The 25,769-nt window shown below is 40.8% G+C and overlaps 1 protein-coding gene and 2 long non-coding RNA genes across 25 annotated transcripts in view; 2 read left to right on the top strand and 1 right to left on the bottom strand.

Moving 5' to 3' along the window:
- Nucleotides 1-6,236, top strand: part of bt (projectin protein bent) — a 157,986-nt gene extending 151,750 nt beyond the window's left edge. For 18 of the 21 annotated variants that reach the window (XM_069334528.1, XM_069334530.1, XM_069334529.1 and 15 more), the window contains 4 exons: nucleotides 1,750-1,954; nucleotides 3,469-4,095; nucleotides 4,459-4,800; nucleotides 5,253-6,236. In XM_069334528.1, coding sequence (XP_069190629.1) covers nucleotides 1,750-1,954; nucleotides 3,469-4,095; nucleotides 4,459-4,775 — 1,149 coding nt within the window. In that variant the 3' untranslated portion in view covers nucleotides 4,776-4,800; nucleotides 5,253-6,236. The remainder of the gene's footprint in view (nucleotides 1-1,749; nucleotides 1,955-3,468; nucleotides 4,096-4,458; nucleotides 4,801-5,252) is intronic. The other 3 variants (XM_069334524.1, XM_069334519.1, XM_069334517.1) reach the window with 1 other exon arrangement.
- Nucleotides 6,237-7,131: 895 nt separating this feature from the next.
- On the top strand, nucleotides 7,132-12,396 carry LOC138370320 (uncharacterized). 3 transcript variants are annotated; one of them, XR_011230079.1, is made up of 5 exons: nucleotides 7,132-7,995; nucleotides 9,386-9,606; nucleotides 10,785-10,825; nucleotides 11,650-11,716; nucleotides 12,253-12,396. It is a non-coding gene; the product is annotated as an uncharacterized lncRNA (long non-coding RNA). The 3 variants fall into 3 exon arrangements; XR_011230080.1 differs by lacking the exon at nucleotides 7,132-7,995 and adding an exon at nucleotides 8,002-8,308; XR_011230081.1 differs by lacking the exon at nucleotides 11,650-11,716 and having other exon boundaries at nucleotides 7,134-7,995.
- LOC138370319 (uncharacterized) lies at nucleotides 12,222-25,632 on the bottom strand. The gene is made up of 5 exons (XR_011230078.1): nucleotides 25,350-25,632; nucleotides 22,898-23,065; nucleotides 21,243-21,406; nucleotides 19,899-19,997; nucleotides 12,222-12,320 (listed from the first exon to the last, which is right to left on the bottom strand). It is a non-coding gene; the product is annotated as an uncharacterized lncRNA (long non-coding RNA).
- Nucleotides 25,633-25,769: the final 137 nt, after the last annotated feature.

The following is a 25,769-nucleotide window of genomic DNA, read 5'->3' as shown; positions in this document are numbered from 1 at the left end:
ATGAAGTGCTGAAACATGCTTTTCTTAACCCTTACAATTGATGACATTATACTAAAGCAAACGTTATGGGGCGCAGTACCTATTTTATTCTTAACAATGTTTCACTTATGTAAGTTTGGGTAACCCTTTGTACATGTGTGTGTGTGTGTGTGTGTGTGTGTGTGTGTGTGTGTGTGTGTGTGTGTGTGTATTTGTGTGTGTGTGTGTGTGTGTGTGTGTGTATTTGTGTATTTGTGTGTGTGTGTGTATTTGTGTATTTGTGTGTGTGTGTGTGTGTGTGTTTGCTTTGTACATTAGTGTGTGGTCTGAAGGATCTCTTCCCCTCCCCCCCCCCCCCCCCCATGACTTTTTGTAAGGGGTGGGAATGGGTTCTGTTCAAACTAATATTATTGGAAACTCATTTATTTGGCATCACTGAAAATATGAAAATAAAGTCCTTACATTTTCATTACAATTATATAATATAGTTTTTAATAATTGACACAAAAAATTCTGAATTAAAAAATAAACATAAAAAATTTAAAACAAATGCGTTAAATATTTGAAAATTAGAATAAGTATAATAATAAAATTGTAAACCCTGTTAGCTTTGCTGCGCAGTCTAGAAATGTGATCAAAATCGGATGAAAGCTGAAGTTCAAGTTCAAGTATGTTTATTGAGACAAGAAAAATTACATCTCAAAGGGATAGAGTAGCTTAGGCTATTTCTAACCCCCCCCCCCCCTAGTTCTCGCGGTTAAGAACGTTACGCTTTTTTATATTTGAATTTTCCCGGCAAAAATGGTGCCATAAAAGTCCTCAGTAATAATTAATATTAATTTGAATTATATAACAAGCTTTGATCCAATGATTTGTATTCGATTAATCTGATTGTTTTTATGGTTTATTTTATCAAACAAAATTTAATAATAATAATAATAATAATAATACTGTAGTGAGCGACTCTCCAGTATGTCGCTAATATGAGCGCTTTTGTCTGTGGCATAATAATTAACTATACTTAAGAGTTGTCTAAGTACACTACTTTCAAATTAAGTTTAAACTGTAGTAAGATGTTGGACTTTTTATGGCATTGAAAAATAAAACTGGTACTGGTCCCTTTCACGTTTATTTTTTATTATTTTAAACATATTTATGCTTTCAATTTAAGACATTATGCTGAGCCAAACGTTTATTTTGTTCTATTTGAAACATTTTATTTTTAACGTTTTCAGTTAAGGAGTTACTAATAATTTAACTCTGTAACTATTAACTAATAATGGAGATAACTTGTGCTCTCTCTCTCTCCTTCATTCTCACGCTTACTACCACCACTACCACCACTACCACTACTACCACCACTACCACTACTACCACCACCACTACCACCACTACCACCACTACCACCACAACCACACCCATTCTCATCACCGCCAATACCAACGCTTGCACCACACTACCACCATCATTGTTGCTGACTATGCCATTAATCAATTGGTGATGTTCATCCTGGCCATATCACGACTACCTCCACCATCTCTACCATATCACCACCACTATCACGCCACCACCATACCTTCACCCCTATTATATAACCACCATTACTACCATACCCCCTCACACCACCACTACCATACCACCATCATACCCCCACCACACTACCATACCACCACCATACCACCACCACTACACCAACACTACCATACTATCACCACACTATGCCCCCCCCCGCCCCCACCACCACCACCACCATCACCACCACCACACCAGTCGGCTGCGACCATAGCCGTGACCAGTACGTCGATCCGTCAGGACGGCCGCTCCAGCACCTCCACCAAGGTGGAAGCGGCGTCCTCCTCCTCCACCTCCAGCGCCGCCGCCTCCGGGGCCAAGAGAACTCTCAAACCCTACGGCAAGAGGCAAGACTCCACGGGCTCCACCTCCAGGTCGCGCTCCGCCACCAAGGAACTTGAGCGTAAGTTGTGTTCTGGGATGTTTTGTTCTGTAGCCACAACGGGAGCTTGGGACCTTTATCATCCATCAAATAACACCATAATTTATACTCAAAGACTAGGTACTTATCAGGAGAGAACACAAAGCCATTACGACTATATAACACTTGGAAGGAATATGAGGATAAGGATTTAGGATGGGTCGGGGGGGGGGGAGAGGAATGGTGCCTAACCACTTGGACGGTCGGGGATTGAACGCCGACCTGCATGAAGCGAGACCTTCGCTCAGCCGTCTGGGAACTAGAGGAATATATGTGGCGTTTGTATACTGGAACTGAGATTATGGTGGTTGTTGAGTTGTGGAACATTATTGTGAAGCGTTCCTTAAACCTCAGTCTAGAATACAACTATTTTTTTTAAGCTACGAAGCAGAAACCATGAAATGTTACACTAATAGCTTGTTCTACGGCCAGAACCTTGAGTGTGAGTGGCTGTTGAGTTCTGGAACTGGTGTATTTATACTTTATAAATATACAAGTGTATAGTTTATCCAAGTTAAATTTTAGCTCTTGAACTCACCTTTGAGAGTTCAAGGGTTAAAGAACCAGACCTGTGTGTCGATATTTTAGACACCTCGTATTGCCAACTATTGAATGGAACATTAATTTTACTCGTTTTGTTCAGTAATTACCTTGTGCACTGCACCTGTGAACGCTGATGCTGTACATCTACACCATATGTTATGATGACCCTTGCATGACATCAGTAGTGTCTTACCATCCAGGTCAATACACGTAAGCGAGACGTACTTCGTATCATGCGGTGGATGACTGACGTCTCCCATCGATTATCATTCATCATCCAAATCCTGTCACTTAATTCGGTTCAACCCATATCTGCCTCTGAAAGATGGTATAGGTGTGTGGTATATGGATCATTGAAAACAGGGTCCCGGTGGTACAATCGGTTTCGTTCTCGACTTACAATCGGGAATTTTGGCACCTCGAATCCCGGGCAGGACAGAAATGGTTGGGTGCGGTTCCTGTCATCTAATGCCCCCGTTTGCCTAGCATTAATAGATACCCAGGAGTTAGTCAGTTTGTTGTGGGGAGGGCCAGTAATTCGATCTTGATATAGACCCAACATGTATATATACACTAGCTGCCTGTCCCCGACACAGTGAATTGTCACTAATTATTATTAGTATATTGCTCGTATAAATGGTTATCTTGAGGTTATCTTGAGATGATTTCGGGGCTTTTAGTGTCCTCGCGGCCCGGTCCTCGACCAGGCCTCCACCCCCAGAAAGCAGCCCGTGACAGCTGACTAACATCCAGGTACCTATTTTACTGCTAGAATGGTGAAAAACATTCTTGGGAGGTTTCAGCATCTTGCACACCTTATGTGATTGGAGTTGCACTAAATTAACCAATTTAAAGGTAGAGATGAGTGTATATAACCGACAGTTTGCCTGTGGGTTGTCAAGTGTAGTACAACACAAGATGAGCTTCTCTGACACTTCTCCTTTTGTCCCCAGTGCCCCCTGATGACTCCTTGATGGGTCCGCCCGGGTTCTCTGGCGAGCTGCCCAAAACTCTGGCCATTAAGGATGGTGAAGCCTTGTGTCTTAAGTGCACTGTCAAGGGTGATCCAGAACCTCAGGTCTCTTGGTTCAAGGACGGTGAACCTCTCAGCTCTTCCGATATCATCGATCTCAAGTACCGCCAGGGTCTAGCGTCTCTCACTATTAACGAAGTGTTCCCAGAAGACGAAGGACTTTATGTATGTAAGGCGACCAGTTCGCTAGGGTCCGCCGAGACCAAGTGTAAGCTCTCCATAAGTCCTATGGAGCAACAGATTAACGGTAAGAGCGGTCGGGGCGACAAACTGCCCAGAATCACACAACACCTCTTGTCTCAAGAGGTCCCAGACGGCACTGCTCACACACTCTCCTGCAAGATTGGCGGAGCCACCAAATTCGACGTTGTGTGGCTTCACAACGAGAAGGAGATCAAACCATCCAAAGATTTCCTATATGTGACCGAAGGAGACACCTACCTGCTCAAGATCGCCGAGGTCTTCCCCGAAGACGCCGGGACATACACTTGCGAAGCTTTTAACGACGTGGGCGAGACTTTCAGCACCTGCACACTAACCGTGATCAGTAAGTGCACACAAACCTTCCTACTGTCTCACACTTCTCCCTTTTTATATAAGGAATTTGAAATTCATTTTTTATTTTAAATTTTGCGCCTGAAGCTGGTGAAGGTGCTCGTGTTGCGTCATCAGAAAATCAATCTACATAAATTTAATTGTATTGAAAGGTTGTGATACACGCTCCAGGATGACTACTATAGATTATATAAGTAAAATTAGTTTGATAATGAAATATTAGCCATATCTATTGTCACCTTTCTGCAATAAGCCTCTTTTCTGGCACCCTTATTCTCATTTGTCATACGATCCAGCTTTATGTTTGCTACAGTCGTTATTAGTTGCTAACATGTGGTATTAATAACCCTCACAGTCCCAGGAGAGGAGAAGAAGCAACCGGCCTTCAAGAAGTTCCCAAGGTCACAGACGGTTATGGAAGGTAAGTCGGCCACCTTCAGCGTCAAGTTCGAGAAGGACCCGCTCAAGGTGTCGTGGATCAAGGATGGCAAACCGGTAGACGAGAGTTCACCACGCTTCAAATTCCAGCAGGAAGGCAAAAAGGAATTCTCGTACGAGATCCCCAGTTGCCTGCCGACGGACGTTGGGCAGTACGTGGTGAAAGCCACCTCGAAGAAAGGCGACACGACCGCTGCCTTCTCCCTCAACGTTCACACCTCCGACGACCTGTGACTTGTCCCCTTCTCCTCCCCCTAAGGTACTGGCACCAGTCTCGCTACTCTTGGGGTAAATAAGGCATGTAGTGGCTTCAATGTTTCCTTGGAGTGCACAATTCTCTCAGTCTCAGCCTATGTGCATTTCTTGTTTATTCTTCTTTAGAAATGGTGCTACATAGCCTTCCCGGCTCGGTGCCTTCTTTGATAATTACTTCTTTAGAAATGAGTTACATGTATGTAGAAATTAAAATCAACAGAGAAATCTATATATTTCCTTGGATATACAGAATTTTAAATTTATTAAATTCTTAGCCCTAAATCAAATTATCATTATCATGGTACGTATTCTGTCCTCTGTGGGTTACAATTGATATGAAACGACTCGCATGAATAATGTTTAATTTTAATGTCAATACAGAAAGATCTTGCATCGGGATATATTAGAATTCTGTTTATTCTTCATTATAATTTTGTTATTGGTTTTGCTTTGCAGACTGGACCACGTGGCCGCCATAGTCGCGTGAGTGTCGGTATGCTCCAGACACCACCCGACTGACGAACTCCAGGACCACTCAGCGAGCCTAACCTGGCTGAGTCGGCCCTAGAGCTAGCATTTTCATCGTGTTATAGTGACTGTGTGCATGTTCGCTTCTGTGCTACATGTATTTTTCCTATGAGATGATTTATTATTAATACAATTATTAGCTATATAGCAAACCTATTGGTGTGGAAGAGATGTGTCTGAGGCGAGAAAGAATTGCCATCATATCAAAGTTTTGTGGAAATATGTGAACTAGATGTATGTATTCAGTTTTGTGTCGAATTCACAGCATTGTAAATTGCTCCTGTACTGGGAACTCCATGTATTGTTACCGAGGACCGAGCGAGAGCTGAGAGAATCTGCGCATTCGCGAAGAGATGAACTCTGCACGCGCACACGAGGCTCCAGTACACCTACGGCTGTGTCCCTCGCAGTTCCTGCTGACCTCGGTCCACTGTTACATATCTTTTTAACCCCTTTTGATTCTTAATAGCGTTTTGTTCACAGTCTTTATTAGTTTGCCGTAATCTAACCTCGGAAGGATGGGGCAACCCGCTCTTGTATGGGTTGGAATTGCACCACAACTCATATGACTGTGGATTGTCACCCTTACCGCCTCTCCGAATGTCTCCGTCAATCAACGCCTCTTTCTCTCTTTACAAAGTTCCCGCCATGTTCTCGTCGTTGTACGTCATCAGCCTAACCACCAATCATATAGGTCCCTGCGCTGTGCCCCTTACTACGTCATCAGTACATGAACCAATCACAATACACAACTACGATGACATGGTTGCCAATAGCAACATGTGTCAGCTTATCAGCTGACTGACAAAGTACGGGACAGCGCGCTCAGATAGCACATACGATAACTGTATGAGAATTGCCATTGTAACTTGTATAAGGCTTTTACGCGAGAAATATATGTGAATTTTATTATCATGTGTTTTTCTCCCCTAACAATTATGCAGTCGTTTTGTGTACTGCGTTGAAATTCCTGTTTAGAATTGATTCGCTTGGTTGTGGTTTTTATGATAAAACTGAAGCATTTGTAACTTTCTATATCACTTCAAGAAGCTTACAATTAACAGAAATCTATCGGTATTGAACCAGAATGTCAGATCAGTCAATAAATACATTGATGACAAATAAACTACTAAAAGCACTAGATCAAAATTCTCTTTCATTATCTAAACATAAACATGGCTAAAGACCTTACTCAATTATACGGCTTAGCCTCAGTCTTTGTCTCAACAATGAAAAATTGCTACCCAAATACCATGCAACGATTTACACAGATGGATCTGACATTTTTCAGAGCCTTCAAAGATACCATTACCCAAGATTTTGTAATGAAATGGAAAACGTCATGCTCATCATTGTACTATGGGTACATAAAAATAGAAATGAGAAACTTGGAAACATGTCAGATATAAAAGCAGAGAAACTGATGTAACGCTGACCCGATTAAGGCTGGGACACACCAAACTGCCAGCACACAGCTCTAAGTACAGAACAGACATTAACGAACTCTGCATCCAATGTCAGGTGCCTGAAACAATCGAACACTATCTCTTTCACTGTTAACGACATCATAGTGCCAGAGTAAAGTTCAAACAAGTACAGTACTTATCACACTTAAAATACCCTTCACCATCGAGCATATGTTAGGAGGAGGTGACTACTCGTTACATGAAAAATATCAAATAGTCAAGTAAGTAATTATCAAAAGAAGGCATCAAATAGTCAAAGCACTGGCTAAATACCTCCAATCAACCTAAAAATTGGTCCACATGTGACCCGCGCCACATTTAAACCTGGCGCCACGGGCAGCCAAACACAGGAGCACCAAGGATCAGCTGACGCCATAAACACAACATCTCGCCCTAGCTCAAGTCTCCCTCTAACAGGGCGCCACTCCTCTCTACACCACAAGGCTACACACACCTTTGAAACCTTGTCAGTCTCAACATTAACCCGTGTGCCGACAGGTGTAAAGCACCACCATCAACAAGTGAAGGAGCACAGTGGTGTCTGGGACTACAGTTTGGTATTGCTCTAATTGCACACTTTTGCTGAGTAATTCGGGATTGTTGTTACAACTGGGGGCTTGTTTAAGAACAATAATCTAGTGTAAAAATGGAAATACCACTTTAAGGAGTGGTATTGTTTATAAATGAGTGGTACTCTGTTGTTGACCTGGCGGAGGGCAGCTGCGGCGCCTGACATTATCCCACATTAGTCAGCTGCTCCTAGAGACCACAGCTACCTACAGATGATGTAGCATCTCCAGGAGGCAGATAAGTACACAGTGACCCACATGTAGTTGAAGCTAATGTCCAGACCAACCCAATATATCCCCATTTCAACTTTACTAACGTGTTGCTCGATGGAGATGTCCCTGAAGTTTGTTTCCATCTCAGAGAGTTTTCCCCATTTATTGTTACTCTTCCGAACCTTAATGGAATCTGATCCATATATCAATCAGGTCAACCCATGTGTTGCGTTTCCAAAAGGGTCGCCCATGTTAGAATCGGTGAACGCCCTAGTAATATTGTTGAAAACATCTTAATAACTTATTAAACCAAAGGTCTTTTTATGTCAGAAGAACGGCAGAAACTGGATCTGTAAACTGTTGATTGACGGTTGAGAGTCGGGACCAAAGAACCAAAGCTCAACCCCTGCAAGCACAAATTAGGTGAGTACAACTTGGTGAATACAGCTGAGGGGCGGGACCAAACAGCTGAAGCTCAATTCCCTAGGCATAACTAGGCGAGTCCATAGGAATTACCGTTTGTCCTGGCGCCATCTATGTTTTGACAGCAGTACTACTAATGTTCCCACGTTATGTGATGATCGCTATACGGGTGTTACGGTCAGTTGCTCTTCTATATATGTTTATGGACAACGTAGGTGATTTGAGGCAATTTGCGGCCAGAGTGAAATAGTATCCACGCGGTGAGTGATGGAGGAGGATATATACTGCTGTGTACTCGACCAGCGGGTGAGAGGTAAGTTATATCGAACAATTATGGGGAATAGATGGGTTATTTTAAGCGTAGAATGTCAGGTAACCGGTAACTACACAGATGGGGTAGTGTTTTTTTAAGTTTTTATTTACTAAAGTGGAACATTACATTATGCCTTTAGCTGAACAAGTCTACTGGTGGGGGAAGTAGACGGGTTTTATGAAAGTATTTTACCTAAATATTTGTATTTGGTTAACTAGTTCAGCCGTTACCAGGGAGGGTGTTCCTTTAATCTAATCTAAAAATTCTAGCCGGACAAAGTGATTAAATAAAGAAATTGAATAGAACGAAGTGGTTTGCCAGGGTGCTTAACATTTAGTTTAGTTCACTTGCTATGCAGCCCATGCTTAAAGAATGCAAGTTTATCATTTATCTACGGAATTTACCGTAGTTTTACTGCATTTAATATACCGTTTTTACCCTATTTAATTATGTCGGGTAAAGGCCGGTCGTGGAAAGTTCCTAATATAGCAAGTTTTAAAGGAAAGGTTTGAGTTAACTTTAACGCTTAAGTTAGTGACCAATTAGCTTAGTCTATTGTGAGGAAAGTTACTAGAATCTAACATTGCAAGTGCCATTTCTCTACTCTTTTTGAGAAACATGACTAGATACATGAATCGCATAGTTTTATTACTAAATGTTCATGGATTAGGTTGCATAGTTGAGGAAATGGTGATAAGGTTTGTGATTTTGTGTACCTTGACTTCAGCAGAGATTTTGATAGTGGCGCAAAATTGATAGGGGCTCGGATCATTGGGAATGCTGACTGAAGTTGATTAGGTCATGGCTATACCAAAGGAAATTAGTATAAATGGGGTTAAGTTGGGAGAAGTGTTGTAAGTAGTGCCTAAAAGCTCTCCTTGGACCTCGGTTATTCGCAAGATTATGGTTTAGACTGCAATAGTTGCAGAATTGGCAAATAAGATACCGATGCCCTATATAGTTTTGAAATGGTTAAGACTACCAGATGCAGTTTAATGCTGACAAATGTAAGGTTTGGGGGCTAGGTAAAGATGAGATAGATGTTGTAGATTGTTAAGAGTATTAAATTTTTTGCAGGTGGTAAATTCTCCCCGAGCTGGCACTGCTCTCCAGCCTGGGATGTTGATTGGTTAGTCTTCAACTGCCTCCCAACATGGTAGTGAGGTCCTGAGCTGACATGCAGTGAGGAACGTGGAAAGCTTCCTGAATTGGCACATGGTATGCCTCCCTTTCAAACCAGCAGCTGGCACAAATGTTCCAGCTAACATCAGAATAGTGGATGAAGCCCACACTAAAATGTAAGTGGTACAGTAAATGGACACCCCCCTCCCTTTTGACACTGAACAGTTGGGAGGAAGGGGGGGGGGAGAAAGTGTGGCTTATAGTTCTATTGCTACAGAATCTTTTGCCATAAGCCAGTGGCAGTGCCTATTGGCACTTGCTATTCAGAATCTCCCCCTTACATAGTTAATTAAAAACGAAATGCTGTAGACAAGCTTAACTTTTGAAGGGGGCAACATTTTCGTTGCCATCAAAGCACATCAAAGATGCTCTGAGCTAACTTCCCCTAGTCATTAGTGAATGGTGACCAGTAACTCTCTAGCCATTAGAATCCATGCAGAAAGTGTGCACTTCTGCTGTATCTGCCAGTTTGCTAGAAATTGAAATTGGCATACTTGCTCAGCAACTACTTGCCCTCTTGTACCATGTTACTCAACCATAACATAACCACCACACCACCCATTCTTCTAAAATAACATCCCATATGATATAAAAACTTCTGCTTTTAATAAATATTTCTAACTTTAATATTAGTTGGCTTGCATGGTGTGTTAATCATTCCTTTGGCAGAACTGTAGCTAAATTGTTCCCACAAAACATTTAATCCATTAACAGTACTGTATCAGGTTCATAAAGAAATTTATAATAAAGACCAAGTGTGGTCATAAGTGCTGCAGATGGGGGAGATAGAACCTTACACCTGCAGAAGTGTGGTGATAACTAGAGAATATGGCCTTGTATAGTTGCTAGTGTAAAAATATTACTAAATTTAGTAAAATCACATTGTCTTGGTAGTATAGTTGGGTTAATTATGAATTTTCAGACTAAAAAGCTTGGTACATAATTCAACAGAATAAATTTGTCCCCCTAGTAGTAAGCAGTGGTTGCAAAAGAATAATAATTTGTACATATATTTTGTATTGCTTTTATTCAAATTTTATACATGGTTGTTAAATTAAAGTTTGTTTGCAATGTTCCAGAAAAATGTTCATGACTAAAGTTGTTGGAAAATAAAATTTGTATAGGATGTTGACTTGAAATGACTATAGCTTTGTTTGTAATTAATAAAGATGGGACAACAAGATACTTGGTGTGCCATTTAAAATGGCAACTGTTAAACTGGTGGTACAGGTATGAACAAAATAACATCGCTATGCAAATAACTTTTTAGTAATATTTACTGTTCACATGACAGGTTGTGGAAGGTCCTGGCAACAAAATACTTGCAGATCTACAGTAAGTAGTGTTGTGTACATTGGAATTAGAGGGTAGAAGTTAATTGCTAAAAACCTATTAAATATTAGGGTATGGAAGTCTAGGCTTAGGCTATTAGGTACCATATCTGCAAGTTTAGTCCTTTCAGGAATGTATTGAATAGAATGGTATGTTGAAATTGTAAAAATTGTAATGTGGGGTATTAGATCTTAAACAGCATAGTTGAGGGTGTTTTATTAATAATTTTAATGAAATATAAATCTTGTTTAGTTAACATTAAATGTTAAATAAGCTTTAATCTATAAATGTATAACTGTTATGGGTAATCATGAGTCAAAGTTAATGGCAGGAAAAGTTTTGTTATAAGTGATGGTATTTTTCCCTTGAAAGTAAAAAAAATATTCAATGTTTACGTTAGCTTGGTTTTAAATTTATATAGTTTTCCAGAATGTGGTTTGGAAAGTCCAGAAGTCTCTGTCAGTTGGAAGAGTTAATTGCTTAAACAGAATCAGGCGAGTTGTAGTAAAGGTTAATCTGAATAGATTTGCATAAAAGTAAAAAAATAGTAATAACTTAAACAATATAGCATTGGCTAAAGATAAATGTAAATTGCCATTGAAGTGCAGTTGTGGATAGTTTCTCAAATGACATTTACTGAAACTTGGCAAATTGATGCCATATATATTTATATTGCTAAATCAGATCTTTACTACTGCTACTAGAATATGTAGGAAAGGTAAATTCCTTAAAGAAATTTTTTCCATCTGAATTTGTAAACTACTGAATGCTAATTTGAAAAGTAAAGCAAGATTGGCTTTAAATCTGAAATTAATTTGTTGAAATAGATTATGATTCATGGACTGGCTTGGAGTGAGGCTCCTTTACTCTGCAAAAGGAAATCTACAAAAGTGGGTGAGTTTGAATTTGATGTTTTAGCTATATCAATGACCTAATCTTAATTCTCTTATCTAGTCCATTTATAGGTGTGTAACAATGTCCTACTGTTACAACCCACAGGGGATGATGCAGTTTGTACTGATCCTACCCCATTTCATAAAAGGGGACCAGGCAGTCCTGCAGATTTCCCTGGCTTGGCTTTACTACCCATCTAATAGATGGACTAGATTTGCATAGGTTTAGGGACCCTTAACAATGGTTACATTGTTAATTCTCACAGGGTTTGTTTGCTGAATGGGTGGATGCATCTAAAACTTTAGTGCCTGGCATGCATTGTACAGTGCTTTCAGTAAAGCATATGTATAATGTGTTGATGGCACTAAAGTGGTGGATGTAATGCACCCATTCAGGGAACAAGCTCTGCACTAAAATCAGAGGAAGGGATAGGCCAATCTTAAAAGATTGGCTGTTAGGATTTTTTTTGGCTTACTATTAGGCATTGGTGATAATAAAAGTAGTGTCCCTGTTTAATGTTTATTTTTCTTTTACAGGTGATTGTCTCTGGAGTTGTCTCTGCCTTTTGGATCTTCTGTTCATCTAGGAGCATCTGTCCCACAACCTGAAACAGTAATAAATATTAGATGTATTATAAATACTATATGTAAATCTTATTAAATAAAACAATTTTAATGAAACTACTTTATATACCTTATCCTGAAATTATGCTGGAAATTATTGTTTACTGCTATTGATGCAATGTTTAAACATCTGAATTTTTTTTTACTTTGAAAATAAATACTTGGTAAAATTTACACCTATTTGTAACTTGTTACATAGGTGCATGCAAAATGCATTGAAAAGATGTAAAAGTGGACTACCTATTAAATTTACATAAACTAACAAATATTGCAAATTAGTCTGAAATATTAAAGTGGAAGAAACTTTAGTCAATATTTTAGTTTTCATATTTGAAAGTAAATTTAAAGCTATGCAACACCTAAGCATTGTACAAATTATAATTAAATTAACTAAAGATCATTGTTAAATTTACAGAACATTAGAAAAGTGACACTGAAGCATCTATACAACATGGTTTTCACAAAGTCTTTGGTAACTTAAATTTAATCAAAGCTCTTAAATGATTTGTCTGCCAAACTTCAGATATTCTGAAATATTTTACCTAGATTAAAACCATCATTGTTTGAAAGGGCAAAACAGATTACTGTCAATTAGTTTGACCTAACATCTGCAAGGTCCTGAAGGAATGGAAATTTTTTTGTAAAACTTTGTTTGCTAAAAACAAACCCTGCCTAATGAACCTGCTCATTTTTTTTAGAAATGGTAATTGCAACATTACCAAAGGCCATTGTTTTAATAGCCAAAGTACCAAATGAAAGACCAAGAAGCAACAAACAGGTACATGGTAGAAAGGACAAAAGACTGGGAAAAATGCTGTCATACCACAACGGGTCTTAACCCTTGTCATATACATCACTGACATTAATCTAAATATTACCAACCACAAAAATTGCTGATAACATGTTATAAAAAAATAAAGAATATAATATTGAGGCCTTAATGCAGATCTCTAACTCTACAAATAGTAACAAGACTGGCAATTTCTTAATATAAAACAGACAAAAATCCAAGACCTTGCACGTGAGCCAGAACAATCCATATCACAACTACCACATTAAAATGAAACAACAATGAAGGCAAGGTAATTACCAAAAGAAGGCACCAAAGTGCGAAATAATCAGAGGGCACTAAATATCACCAAGAATGCCAATACGAGAACAAAAACGCATAAGGCGAACGATATCAAAAGTATCCGATTCACCTAGAATTCTATCGAGGGACAAGTGACTGCGAGGGACGGTCGGAAAGCAAGACACACGCTCGTCCTGGAAGTCGGGACATTCAACAAGGATATGCACAACTGTAAGAGGGACAACGCAATTCGGACAATAAGGAGCAGGGTGGCGCTCCATTAAGTGACCGTGGGTTCAGCGGGTATGACCAACCCACAGCCGTGCCAAAGCAGTGTCCCACCGCCGGTTACGGTGGTAGGAGGAAGGCCACGGGGACACACTAAGTTTAAGAGTACGCAGCTTGTTACCAACCACAGAGGACCAACAACCCTGCCAACGGGGAAGAATGAATAACAGGATAAAAGTCGGAATAAGGAATACCTTTACGGGAGATGGGACAAGAACGGATAGCTTCCTTAGCGGCAGCATCCGCATGCTCATTGAAACACCAATATGGCTGGGAACCCAGCAAAACTCTACTGATTTAAATTTACTAGAAATAAGAAACAGCCAATGTTGAATCTCAATGACCACCGGATGGACAGGATTAAAGGACCCTAGAGCCATGAGGGCACTACGAGAATCAACTACAACCACAGGAGGAATGAGAATGAGAAAGCAAGAGACAAAGAGCAGAGAGAATAGCATAAAGTTCTGCCGGAAAGACGCTAGCCTCCGAAGGGAGGCGACACATGTAAGTACGGTCAGGAAAAACAACAGAGTAGCCCACACCATCCGCAGACTTAGACCCATCAGGGAAGATGGAAATAGAGTGGGAGTGCGAAGAAAAGTGCTCAAGGAAGAGGCTTTTCAGAATTGTAGGAGGGGTAGAGGCTTTAGTAATACAAGTCAAGGACGTAGAAAACTTGGGAAGGGGGACTCTCCACGGAGGTAATGAAGGAACAATACGAGGAGAAACATTAGAAATATGAACAGAAAGAGAATCCTGTAAGCGAGATAACTGGACAGAAAGTGGGAGACAATGAAGAGGAACAGGAACCACAGGAGGAGGAAAAGTCAATGCACGACAGAGGCGAGAGGAAGGATGTTGGAAGGACCGCGCAAGATAGCAAAGACAGTAGCGATCACGGCAGTCCTGAAGAGAGAGAAAGCCAGTGTCAACATACAAACTAAGGGCGGGAGTCGAACGAAAGCCACCAGAGCCGAGATGCAACCCAGTATGGTGCAAAGCATCAAGATGGCGAAGAGTAGAAGAAGCAGAAGAGTATGCAGGGCAACCATAATCGAGTTTAGACAGGACGAGAGAGGAGTGCAAATAGAGGAGCGTGCGCCTATCTGCTCCCCAAGAAGTATGGGACAAAACCTTAAGGAGGTTAAGGGCCTTAGAGCATTCAACTCGGAGGCAAGAGATATGGGCTGACCAAGACAAACGAGTGTCAAAGACTAACCCCAAAAGCTTCGCGGAATCCCTGTACACAATGAGATGACCATAAAGCAACAACAATGAAGTAAAGGTCCTTTCAGTAAGAATCTATCATTCACTGAAAGTTGCTGCAGTTAAAAATAAAAGAAAATACAAGTCCCTAGAAATAAACAAGCAACCTTTTTGACTAAGGAAAAGAAGGTAGTTATTCTACTGTATAAATCTAAGTATTCACTTAGATAACTGTATCCAAGCATAGAGGTTCCCCCCCCCCTTCCCTTTCAGAAAAACATCTACTTTCGAAAAAGTTTAACATTGGCCAACAAAAATGATTCCAGAACTAAATTGCCTAATACCAGGAACAACTGAGAGCCATGACAAACACTGCAACCCTCTCCTACCCCCAAGTCTTATGCTATTTATGATCCAAGGTAATTTGAGATACTATACTGTACTTCCTACAGACGAGTCTAGTGAGAGGGTGATCTCCTGGTGATTAAATTGAAGCACGATACAGGTGTCAACGAACATCAGTCAGCCCACTTGTCAGCACAGTGGATAACTAATGACATCATAATCTGCAGTGTTGTATGCCTCCCTGTGGCCATTTAAATCAATAAAACACAGGGTTGTGGCAATGTTTACAGCATAAGGCAAGGTATAGAGGAATCCTGGAATGCCATGTAATGTGTAGTCCTTGAATGTGCTTTAGCCAACCAAATTGAATAACAACATTTCTGGTGTTCGGCTATATAATCCGAGTTTCTCATTCGGTATAATGTTTTAAACCTAAATAGGAATTCACTTTAAAGGTCAATTTATTTGGAAAGTGCTAACCAGATTCCAAATTACTGAGCTCTGAAAGTACTACAAGACAAGTTTAACCGAATGAGTGTTTGCCTATCCATACCCCCATGAGGTATGTGACAACACTGAATAAAGAAAGGGTCTTTGAGCATTCACCGCGCAGGTATTTGACATGACCAATATAGCCAAGTGTTAAAGATCATTCTAAGCAGTTCTGCACAATCCATATACTATCAATTAATATAATTGTACAATGGTGCTTGGTGGATGATATTTCCTATTAAAACTCATTGGACAACTGTTTGTATTAGACATTTTAAACCTACAAATGGTAGCCCTAGATATCGCACTACAGTATTAATTACAAGATGAACAATGTAAAATCAATACCACAACAGCAAAGGATGACGGCTTTTCAACAACCGACAAACACACATGTCTAACACCAGCCATCCCGAGAGAGGACGTCCCAAGCATGTACACCCCACAACTTTACATCACCTTTGCTACCTCACGCGAGCACGCAACAGCATGAGGATGCCATACTCCCAAACCAACTCCATGCACTTTGAGGCTTTAACAACTCAACATTTAAAAAGTTGATTTAAAAAATCAAACACCTGAATTTTTCCCTAATTAAATTTACTAGGGAAATGCACACCAAGCCATGAAACTTACAATGAAGATGAACAAACTACACACAACTGTCACCAAACTTCCACATACCACCCCCCTCTCACTCCTGCCCTCCCTCCTTAGGTGCTCTGATTGGCTGAGCACCTGAGCCACCACCACTCACCTCTTGTTGTGAGAGCCTAAAGCATGTTTGGTTGCACTTTAAAAGTTCCCGAGTGTACTCGCCTAATTGTGAGTACCGCCTGCCCGGTTCACCATTTTGTTTTTCAATCTACCTCAATTTACCCCTTTACAGTCAAATATTATGCAAAATTCTGTTTAAGACTTGTCCCTTCTTAACTTAAATAACTGCTTTGGCCATCTGCAATCTTTCTAGGTGGGTAAAAATGACTCTTGAGGCCAGAAAGGACTTATCAGACGGCGATCATAACAATACGGTACACACACAAATTCACAACCTGATATACACCAAGCAGAAAATCCACTGGAGCTGTGAGGCGACGTAAACCCTTGCCCAAGGCACTGGCAGCTGCATACTCTACCACAGTATATTACTGACTTTGTAAAAGTCTTACAACCAGATTTCCCCATAAATCACAGCAAGTTTTGAGGCCCCTCCTTGAGTCAACGTCTTACGTAAGACCTACAAGCACTCAGGTGAAGGCTGAAGCAGTTCAACACCATACGCCCCAACTTCAAATACACAGTTGAGAGGCGGGACCAAAACGTGATTTTCTGTGTGTGCCTGAAGTTGGGGCATACGGTCTTGCTTCACCCTTCACTTTACCCTTCACCGGCGTACTTCAGGGGTTTTATTTAATACTTGGACTGGCTTCAGTAGGGCCTCCAGACTTTCTGTGGCTTCACAAGTGTCACGTGAATCCCCTGCATAGCAGTGGAACTGCCTTTTCCCTTCACCTTCAATGCCTCTGCACTGGAAGTATACATCTACACCAGCCCAGAAGAGTCATCAGTCCTGCCACCTCTCCATACCCCCCAGGGCCTGGCACGGCCTGGTACGACTCAGAGGCAAGCCGGGCGCCACTGCTAACTGACAGTTTGTCCCCACAAACAAGCAGTTAGCCGCCTTCAACTGACAGTGGTACAGCTCAACACAAAGGCACCGCCAGCCACAACGAGCAGTTTGCTAGTTGACCAGATGTCCACCTCGTGTTGACACTGGATGAGTCATCACCACCGGACTATATAAAGAGCGCTGCCTCCCTGGAGAGGCAATCTCTCCCTTAGTGCTCTAGGATCACCTTGGTGTCTCTAACCCGTCGTCCGCTTCCAGCCAACATCGTGTGACTGATGCCATGGTGGTATGGTAGCTGTCTTCAGAACACCAGTATATCTTCATACTTTTATTCATTGCTTATAGTTTATTTTTTGTATTTAAGGTCATACTAACTTGTTCACCTTTGCATTACATGATAGTCAAGTATTGTCATGTGTTATTTTTGTTCATTACTATTTCAATAAATTGTTTAATTATTTATTTGATAATTTTCATTTGTTTCCACCTGCAACTTACACACTGCAAGGCCAATAGCAGCATTTCTTTCATTTATGTGAGGGAGAGCCATACCATCTTGGTTCAGTATAGCTGTCATACCATAACCCGTCACACAAGATATCCAGTTGTAAGACTTTTACCATCAGTGGTGGTAGAGTATGCAACTGGCAATGCCTTTGTTACAGGTTCACTTCATCTCACAGCCCCAGTGGATTTTCTCACACATTTGAATACATGAAACAACTTTATTTGATACATTCCAAACCAAAGTACTGTACAGTACAGTAATTATCAAACCATCAAATGTGTGGGATAATCATAGTGCGCTAAATATCACTAACGTCGCCAATACAAGAACAAAAACGCATATGGCGAACAATATCAAAGGTATTGAATTTACCAAGAATTTTATCGAGGGACAATTGACAGTGAGGAATGGTCGGGAAGCAAGACACGTAAGTCCTGGAAGTCAGGACATGTAGAGACAACGGTTTGGACAATAAGAAGCAGGGCAGCGCTCCATTAAGTGCCCGTGAGTTAAACGTGTATGACCAATATACAACCTCGCCAGAGCCGTTTCCCACCACCGGTTACGGTGGTAGGAGGAAGGCCACAGGAACACACTACTCTTAGGAGCACGCAATTTGTTACCAGTAACAGAAGACCAACAACCCTGACAACGGGCAACAATGGGGAAATGAATAACTGGGTAAAAGTCATAATAAGGAATACCTTTACGGGAGATGGGACAGGTGCGGATAGCGTCCTTAGCGGCAGTGTCCGCACGCTCATTTAAGAACACACCAATATGGGTGGGAATCCAGCGAAATTCCACTGTCTTAAATCTACTGGAGATAAGAAACAGCCAATGTTGAATTTCAACTACCAAAGGATGGACTGGATTAAAGGATTCTAGAGCCATGAGGGCACTGCAAGTGTCAACTACAAACACAGAGGATTGACAGCGAGAAAAGAGTTGATGAAGAGCATAGAGAATAGCATAAAGTTCTGCCATGAAGATGCTAGTCTCCGGAGGCAGGAGACACAAAGGTGCAGTCAGGAAAAACAACAGAGTAGCCTACACCGTCTGCAGACTTAAGACCCATTGGTGAAGACGGAAATAGAGTGGAAGTGTGAAGAAAAGTGTTCAAGGAAAAGGTGATTTAGAACTGTAGGAGGGGTAAAAGTTTTAGTCATGTGGGTCAAGGCTTACAGAATTTAGGAACGGGGACCCCTCCATAGGGGCAAAGACGGAATGACACGAGGGGAAATATTGGTAACACAAACTGAAAGAGCATTTTGTAAGAGAGACAACCGTACAGAAAGAGATAGGTGGTGAAGGGGAACAGGAACCACAGGATGGGTAAAGGTCAAGGCATGACATAAGCAAGAGTGAGGGTGCTGTAAGGACCGTGCAAGGTGGAGAAGACAGTAGCGATCATGGCGATCCTGTAGAAACAGGACGCCAGTTTCAACATACAGGCTTAGGGTAGGTGTCGAAGGAAAGGTACCAGAGCTGAGCCGTAACCCAGTATGATGCAGTGTGTCCAGATGGTGAAGGGTAGAAGGAGAAGCAGACGAGTAAACAGGGCCATAATCGAGTTTAGACAGAACGAGAGAGGAATGTAAAGAGAGGAGCAGTGTCGATTAGCTCCCCAAGAAGTATGGGACATGACCTAAAGTTAGTTAAGGGCCTTAGAGCATTCAACTCGGACGTAAAAAATATGGGGCGACAAAGACAAACGAGTGTCAAAGATTAGCCCTAAAAGCTTTAGCAGATTCTTTGTACAAAAGGGGATGACCCCTGTTACCTAACAGTAAATAGGTATCTGGGAGTTAGCTGTTACAGGCTGCTTCCTAGGGGGGTGCGTGTGTGGGAGAAAAAAAAATTTAGTAGTTAACCACTGAACTGCTGTCTCCAAATAACACCCTGGTGCACAAGAAATAAATTCTTTCCAAAAAATTTTTTTCTCTTCTTATATTGGATAAAATGCAGAGTCTGATCACGGGGAAACTAAACAAAAAATATTGTATGTGACTTACTTTAGCTGCGATGGAGCTGGGAAGTTGAGCAAATTATGGGCGCTGAGCGTTGGAGCGATGGGGGTCTGTCGGCCCCGCCACCCCGTGCGACGGCAGTTGCTGCGAATAAAATGTTGTGCAATTATTTTGAAGTTTCTCATTCATTTCTTCTTCTTTTTTGCTGTAATATTATTTAAAAGTGTGTAATTTGTGGAATTTATATAATTCAAAGTATAGAACATCGCTATGCTCAAAATTATGGGCCTCATATATGCGACATATTCTACAATCAAACAGTGTTTTTGCTGTTATTACACTATATACACACATTGTATATACCCATCTACGTATGTATTCACCATAACGATCCACTATGTTGGTATGGTGAGCCCAAAAAACATGAGTGAGCTGCCACACCCTGCCAGTCCTCCCTCCCTCCTCCAACACATTACTCGCCAACATTCCTCCTCCCAAAATACTGTTATTGTGTTTATTACACTATTTACACACGTTATGTATAAGTATGTACATGTTTTATTCATGTACATACGTACATACTTGCCATCTCCTCACCTCTCTCTCTTGCTTACTTAATGCTCTTGCTTCCCTCATCTCATCACAATCGACTTTATAATGGTCCAGGACGGATCGAAATGTCGTCGTCTATTCAATTTCCAGTGTGTGGTTTGGTCAACAATGAAATCTTCATGCAAGATCTTATAAAGAAAACCCCTAGAAAGAGTTTTGCAGATACAAAAGAGTTTAAGGTGAGTAGGGGATGGTTTGAGAAATTTTGAAAAAAGATGTGGTATTCATAGTGTTGTGAGGCATGGTGAGGGTGCCAGCTCAGACAAAGTAGGGGCTGAAAGATTTGTTCGTGATTTTAAAGATTTTGTAGATACTGTATTGATGGATATATTCCACAACAAGTGTTTAATTGTGAGGAGATATGGCTATTCTGGAAAAAATTGCCGAAGAGGACATACATTACCCAAGAGGAGACGTCACTGCCCGGACACAAGCTAACTTGGGCTAACTTGTGTCAGGATAGGCTAACTCTTGTGCTGTGTGGCGATTTGAAAATTAAACCCTTGCTCGTGTATCATTCCGAAAATCCAAGAGTTTTAAAAAATATATAACGTGCAGAAAAACTGTGATGTAGAGTGGTTTGCCCTGCCATCAAAAAATATCTGCAAGAGAAAAGTTTGACACTAAAGGGCCTGCTTCTCGACAATGCTCCTGCTCATCCTCCAGACTTGGAGGATGCATTGTTGGGGCCACTTTTTTTTTTTAGGGATATTCCTGCATGGGCCCTAAGTTTCTGGCTAATGAACCAATGACATGAAGGAGGAGTTTTCAACCTACCTTGTGTTAGGTGTGCAGGGGTCAATAGGCTGAACATAATGTCAGGAGCAAAGGGGGGCGTTTGCCTCTTCAAACACAATTGTGACCATCTTCATCTCTTCGAACTATCCTAAATGCTCTCTTCACCTGTCTGACCAAATTGGGTGTCCAGACCACCTTTGAATCTGAAATTGTAAAATTAATAGTGATTTCAGAATATTCAGTCCATTTATACTAACAAAATTATATACAGTATACTGTAATTGAAATTTTACAGAATGATAAAGGCAATTTAGTAACTTTGTTAAAATGCACATGAGGGAAATACATGAAAATAGGTTAATATGGTTTGTAAGGTTGATGGGAAATGTTTATTACTTATATGATTTAAAAGATGTATAGCCCTGATACTCCATCCTGGGTGCATTCCACCAGGTAATGACCACAGCAAAAGTTTTCCACGAGGCTCTATTGTCACACAAACTTTTCACATTTTCAAACTTGATTCATCTTTTTCCCCCTCGTTCCAGGGGTTTTCTTTAAAAGGTCTTCATGCAAATGCCTTGGTTTCTCACAAATGATGGCCTCTGAAATGCTATCACCTGCTAACTCTTTGTTGTGTATCCAAATTAATAAAAACTTTTCAACATCCTCAAGTGTTTGTGTTCTTTGTTTCGGGATTGTTGATATGCCTTTTGCCACTTTAACGCTCATAATGTCCTTTTTCTTAGCAAGTATAGTGCATATTGTTGACATAGATTTGTTGTACTGCCTAGCTAGTTCAACAACCTGTGCACCGTTTTGACGTTTATGAATGCTCTCTTGTTTTTCCTCTATGGTCATTCTCACATGTGTATTCTTGGCTTGAACCTTACCACTGGCTTTCTTGGGACTCATGGCAAGATATATAATAACAAAATTTTATGTTCAAATAGCCAAAAATCCCAAAACAAATGTAATGCTTTATAAAGAATTCAGGCGCGATAGTTACTAGGCAGGAGACACTGGTAAACTGAGGTGCGATCACCATGCCACCACGCGCTAGGTCAGCCAATACGCATATCAACAAACTCATTTCCCGAGGCAAAGTTTGTAACCCGATTCAAATTTTTCGAAGAAATTAGGCTCGTAACCCGAAAAGTTCATAAATATTCATTCGTAAGCCGAGGTGACACTATATATAAGTAAAAAATTAAAATTTTGTAGATACACTGTGCTGTATTGATGGATACATTCCACAACAAGTGTTTAATTGTATGGAGACATAGCTATTCTGGAAAAAATTGCCGAAGAGGACATACATTACCCAAGAGGAGACGTCACTGCCCGGACACAAGCTAACTTGGGCTAACTTGTGTCAGGATAGGCTAACTCTTGTGCTGTGTGGCGATTTGAAAATTAAACCCTTGCTCGTGTATCATTCCGAAAATCCAAGAGTTTTAAAAAATATATAACGTGCAGAAAAACTGTGATGTAGAGTGGTTTGCCCTGCCATCAAAAAATATCTGCAAGAGAAAAGTTTGACACTAAAGGGCCTGCTTCTCGACAATGCTCCTGCTCATCCTCCAGACTTGGAGGATGCATTGTTGGGCCACTTTTTTTTTTTTAGGGATATTCCTGCATGGGCCCTAAGTTTCTGGCTAATGAACCAATGACATGAAGGAGGAGTTTTCAACCTATCTTGTGTTAGGTGTGCAGGGGTCAATAGGCTGAACATAATGTCAGGAGCAAAGGGGGGCGTTTGCCTCTTCGAACACAATTGCGACCATCTTCATCTCTTCGAACTATCCTAAATGCTCTCTTCACCTGTCTGACCAAATTGGGTGTCCAGACCACCTTTGAATCTGAAATTGTAAAATTAATAGCAATTTCAGAATATTCAGTCCATTTATACTAACAAAATTATACATACAGTACTGTAATTGAAATTTTACAGAATGATAAAGGCAATTTAGCAACTTTGTTAAAATGCACATGGGGGAAATACATGAAAATAGGTTAATATTGTTTGTAAGGTTGATGGGAAATGTTTATTACTTTTATGATTTAAAAGATGTATAGCCCTAATACTCCATCCTGGGTGCATTCCACCAGGTAATGACCACAGCAAAAGTTTTCCACGAGGCTCTATTGTCACACAAACTTTTCACATTTTCAAACTTGATTCATCTTCCCCCCCCCCCTCGTTCCAGGGGTTTTCTTTAAAAGGTCTTCATGCAAATGCCTTGGTTTCTCACAAATGATGGCCTCTGAAATGCTATCACCTGCTAACTCCTTGTTGTGTATCCAAATTAATAAAAACTTTTTAACATCCTCAAGTGTTGTGTTCTTTGTTTCGGGATTGTTGATATGCCTTTTGCCACTTTAATGTTCATAATGTCCTTTTTCTTAGCAAGTACAGTGCATATTGTTGACATAGATTTGTTGTACTGCCTAGCTTGTTCAACAACCTGTGCACCATTTTGATGTTTATGAATGCTCTCTTGTTTTTCCTCTATGGTCATTCTCACATGTGTTTTCTTGGCTTGAACCTTACCACTGGCTTTCTTGGGACTCATGGCAAGATATATCATAACAAATTTTATGTTCAAATAGCCAAAAGAGGAGGGCCTAGATACATTTCTTCCGTATTTATGCACTACTACGCTACGCGTACTAGTGGCTGTACAAGAATGTAACAACTCTTGTATATATCTCAAAAAAAAAAAAAAAAAAAAAAAAATATAGATAGGTAGACTGAGGGAGAGCTGCTTGCCAAGAGCCCTATCAGACAGGCTTCCTATTCCTCAACCCTCCCTAATATGCCACATCCTGGTCAGGACAACTTGCTCGATTGTTATTCTTGGTGTGACTCGAGAACTGACCTCGAGGCGGGGCATGGGCATGGATTATCTCCCTGGGGCACGCACCTCCCTGCCCCAGCTCTCTCTCTCTCTCACATAATCTATCAAGGGTCTAACATGAGGTCATTGTGCCTACCAGAAGTGTATATGTCCAAGGCTGGCCACCTGTCTGGACCATTCAAATGTATAAACACGTAATTAGTCTATTAAAATTATATATAATGCTACAATTATAAATTAATTTGTTCATGGTCATTCGTTTATCAGTATTTTAATATGAGGTATATATATACGCATGTATGTATACGTTGACGTACACATATATGATTATGTGTATAGAATGATTATGATTATGTGTAATCATATATGATTATATCTAATGGAATGCATTAGTAAGTGATGTGGTGGAGGCTGACTCCATACACAGGTTCAAGTGTAGATATGATAGAGCCCAATAGGCTCAGAAACCTGTACACCTGTTGATTGACGGTTGAGAGGTGGAACTAAAGAGCCAGAGCTCAACCCCAGCAAGCACAATTAGGCGAGTATATGAACGAATGCACATGTACACTTTCAAATGAATTAAGATACCTTGAGATACACAATGACTTAGTTTAAATAGTTTAAACACATTATGGTACTGATTTTGACATGCTGATGTCTGGAAGGGAGAGGGGGTGTTGGGGGTTATTGTCTGAGGTGGAGGACCAGAGGAGGGGGTCAGTGGAAGGATGGTGGCTGGAGGGATGCCATTATTCTAATGGTTATGAAAACAATTATTGATGGCAGGAATTCAGTGGGTGTGTACTTCACCCGCACCATCACCATACTGTGCCCTGCTACAACCCCCCCCCCCCCACTCCACCCATGCTGTGCAGGGCGTATTACACATTATGGGATAACCGACTGTCTGTCCATTCCTGTCTGCTCGTTATGCTGCCCTTCCTTTTGAAAATTGTCTGCTTTATCGACTTCCTTCAAGACCACACGTTAGCCTCTTATCACGCCCTCTTACCACTCTCAGGGAGCCGGCTCTTCTATACAATAGTTACCACTCAGTCCCCAAGGTGAAAGAGTGTCCGGGCATATGACTTGTTACGTGTACTTATTTGCGATTCGTTTGGGCTGTCACGTGTGGTGATTAGTGTTGGGTAAGGCTAGGCCAGGTCAGGTCAGACTAGGCCAGGTCAGACTAGGCTAGGTAAGGCTAGGCCAGGTCAGGTCTGGTCAGGTCTGGCCAGGCCAGGCTAGGCAGGGTGAGAGAAGTAAAGCGGCAGGTACTTACGTTTCCGAGAAAGTAGCGGCGGTAGTATATTGTTGATTTAGATTCGACGACATCCTGAAGCTAGTAGGTGGCGGCCTCATCGCTCTCGAACTTCTTGTTGTTGTAGGGGATACGAGGCACACCCAATATCCCCCTTACATTGATCACATCGCACACTAATATTTTTTACTATTTCGGACACCAGATTTGTCTGTTTCGTATATGTATAATTGTTCAATATTAAAACCACAATAGAATGCTCTAAGTACTTTCGTATATTAATACATCTTCAGAAGGAATGGTTCGCTCTGAAGATGTATTAATATAAGAAAGTACTAAAGGAAATTCCTGTTTCAATTCTTCCTCCGTGGTCTGACACTCTTATTATATATTGTATATACTGAATTATATATACTATGCTTATATAATATATACTGAAAT

The sequence above is a fragment of the Procambarus clarkii genome, chromosome 31 (assembly GCF_040958095.1).
Source record: "Procambarus clarkii isolate CNS0578487 chromosome 31, FALCON_Pclarkii_2.0, whole genome shotgun sequence".
NCBI lineage: Eukaryota > Metazoa > Arthropoda > Malacostraca > Decapoda > Cambaridae > Procambarus > Procambarus clarkii.
The sequence above is the reverse complement of the archived record's forward strand: the minus strand, read 5'-3'. Positions and strand labels throughout refer to the sequence as shown.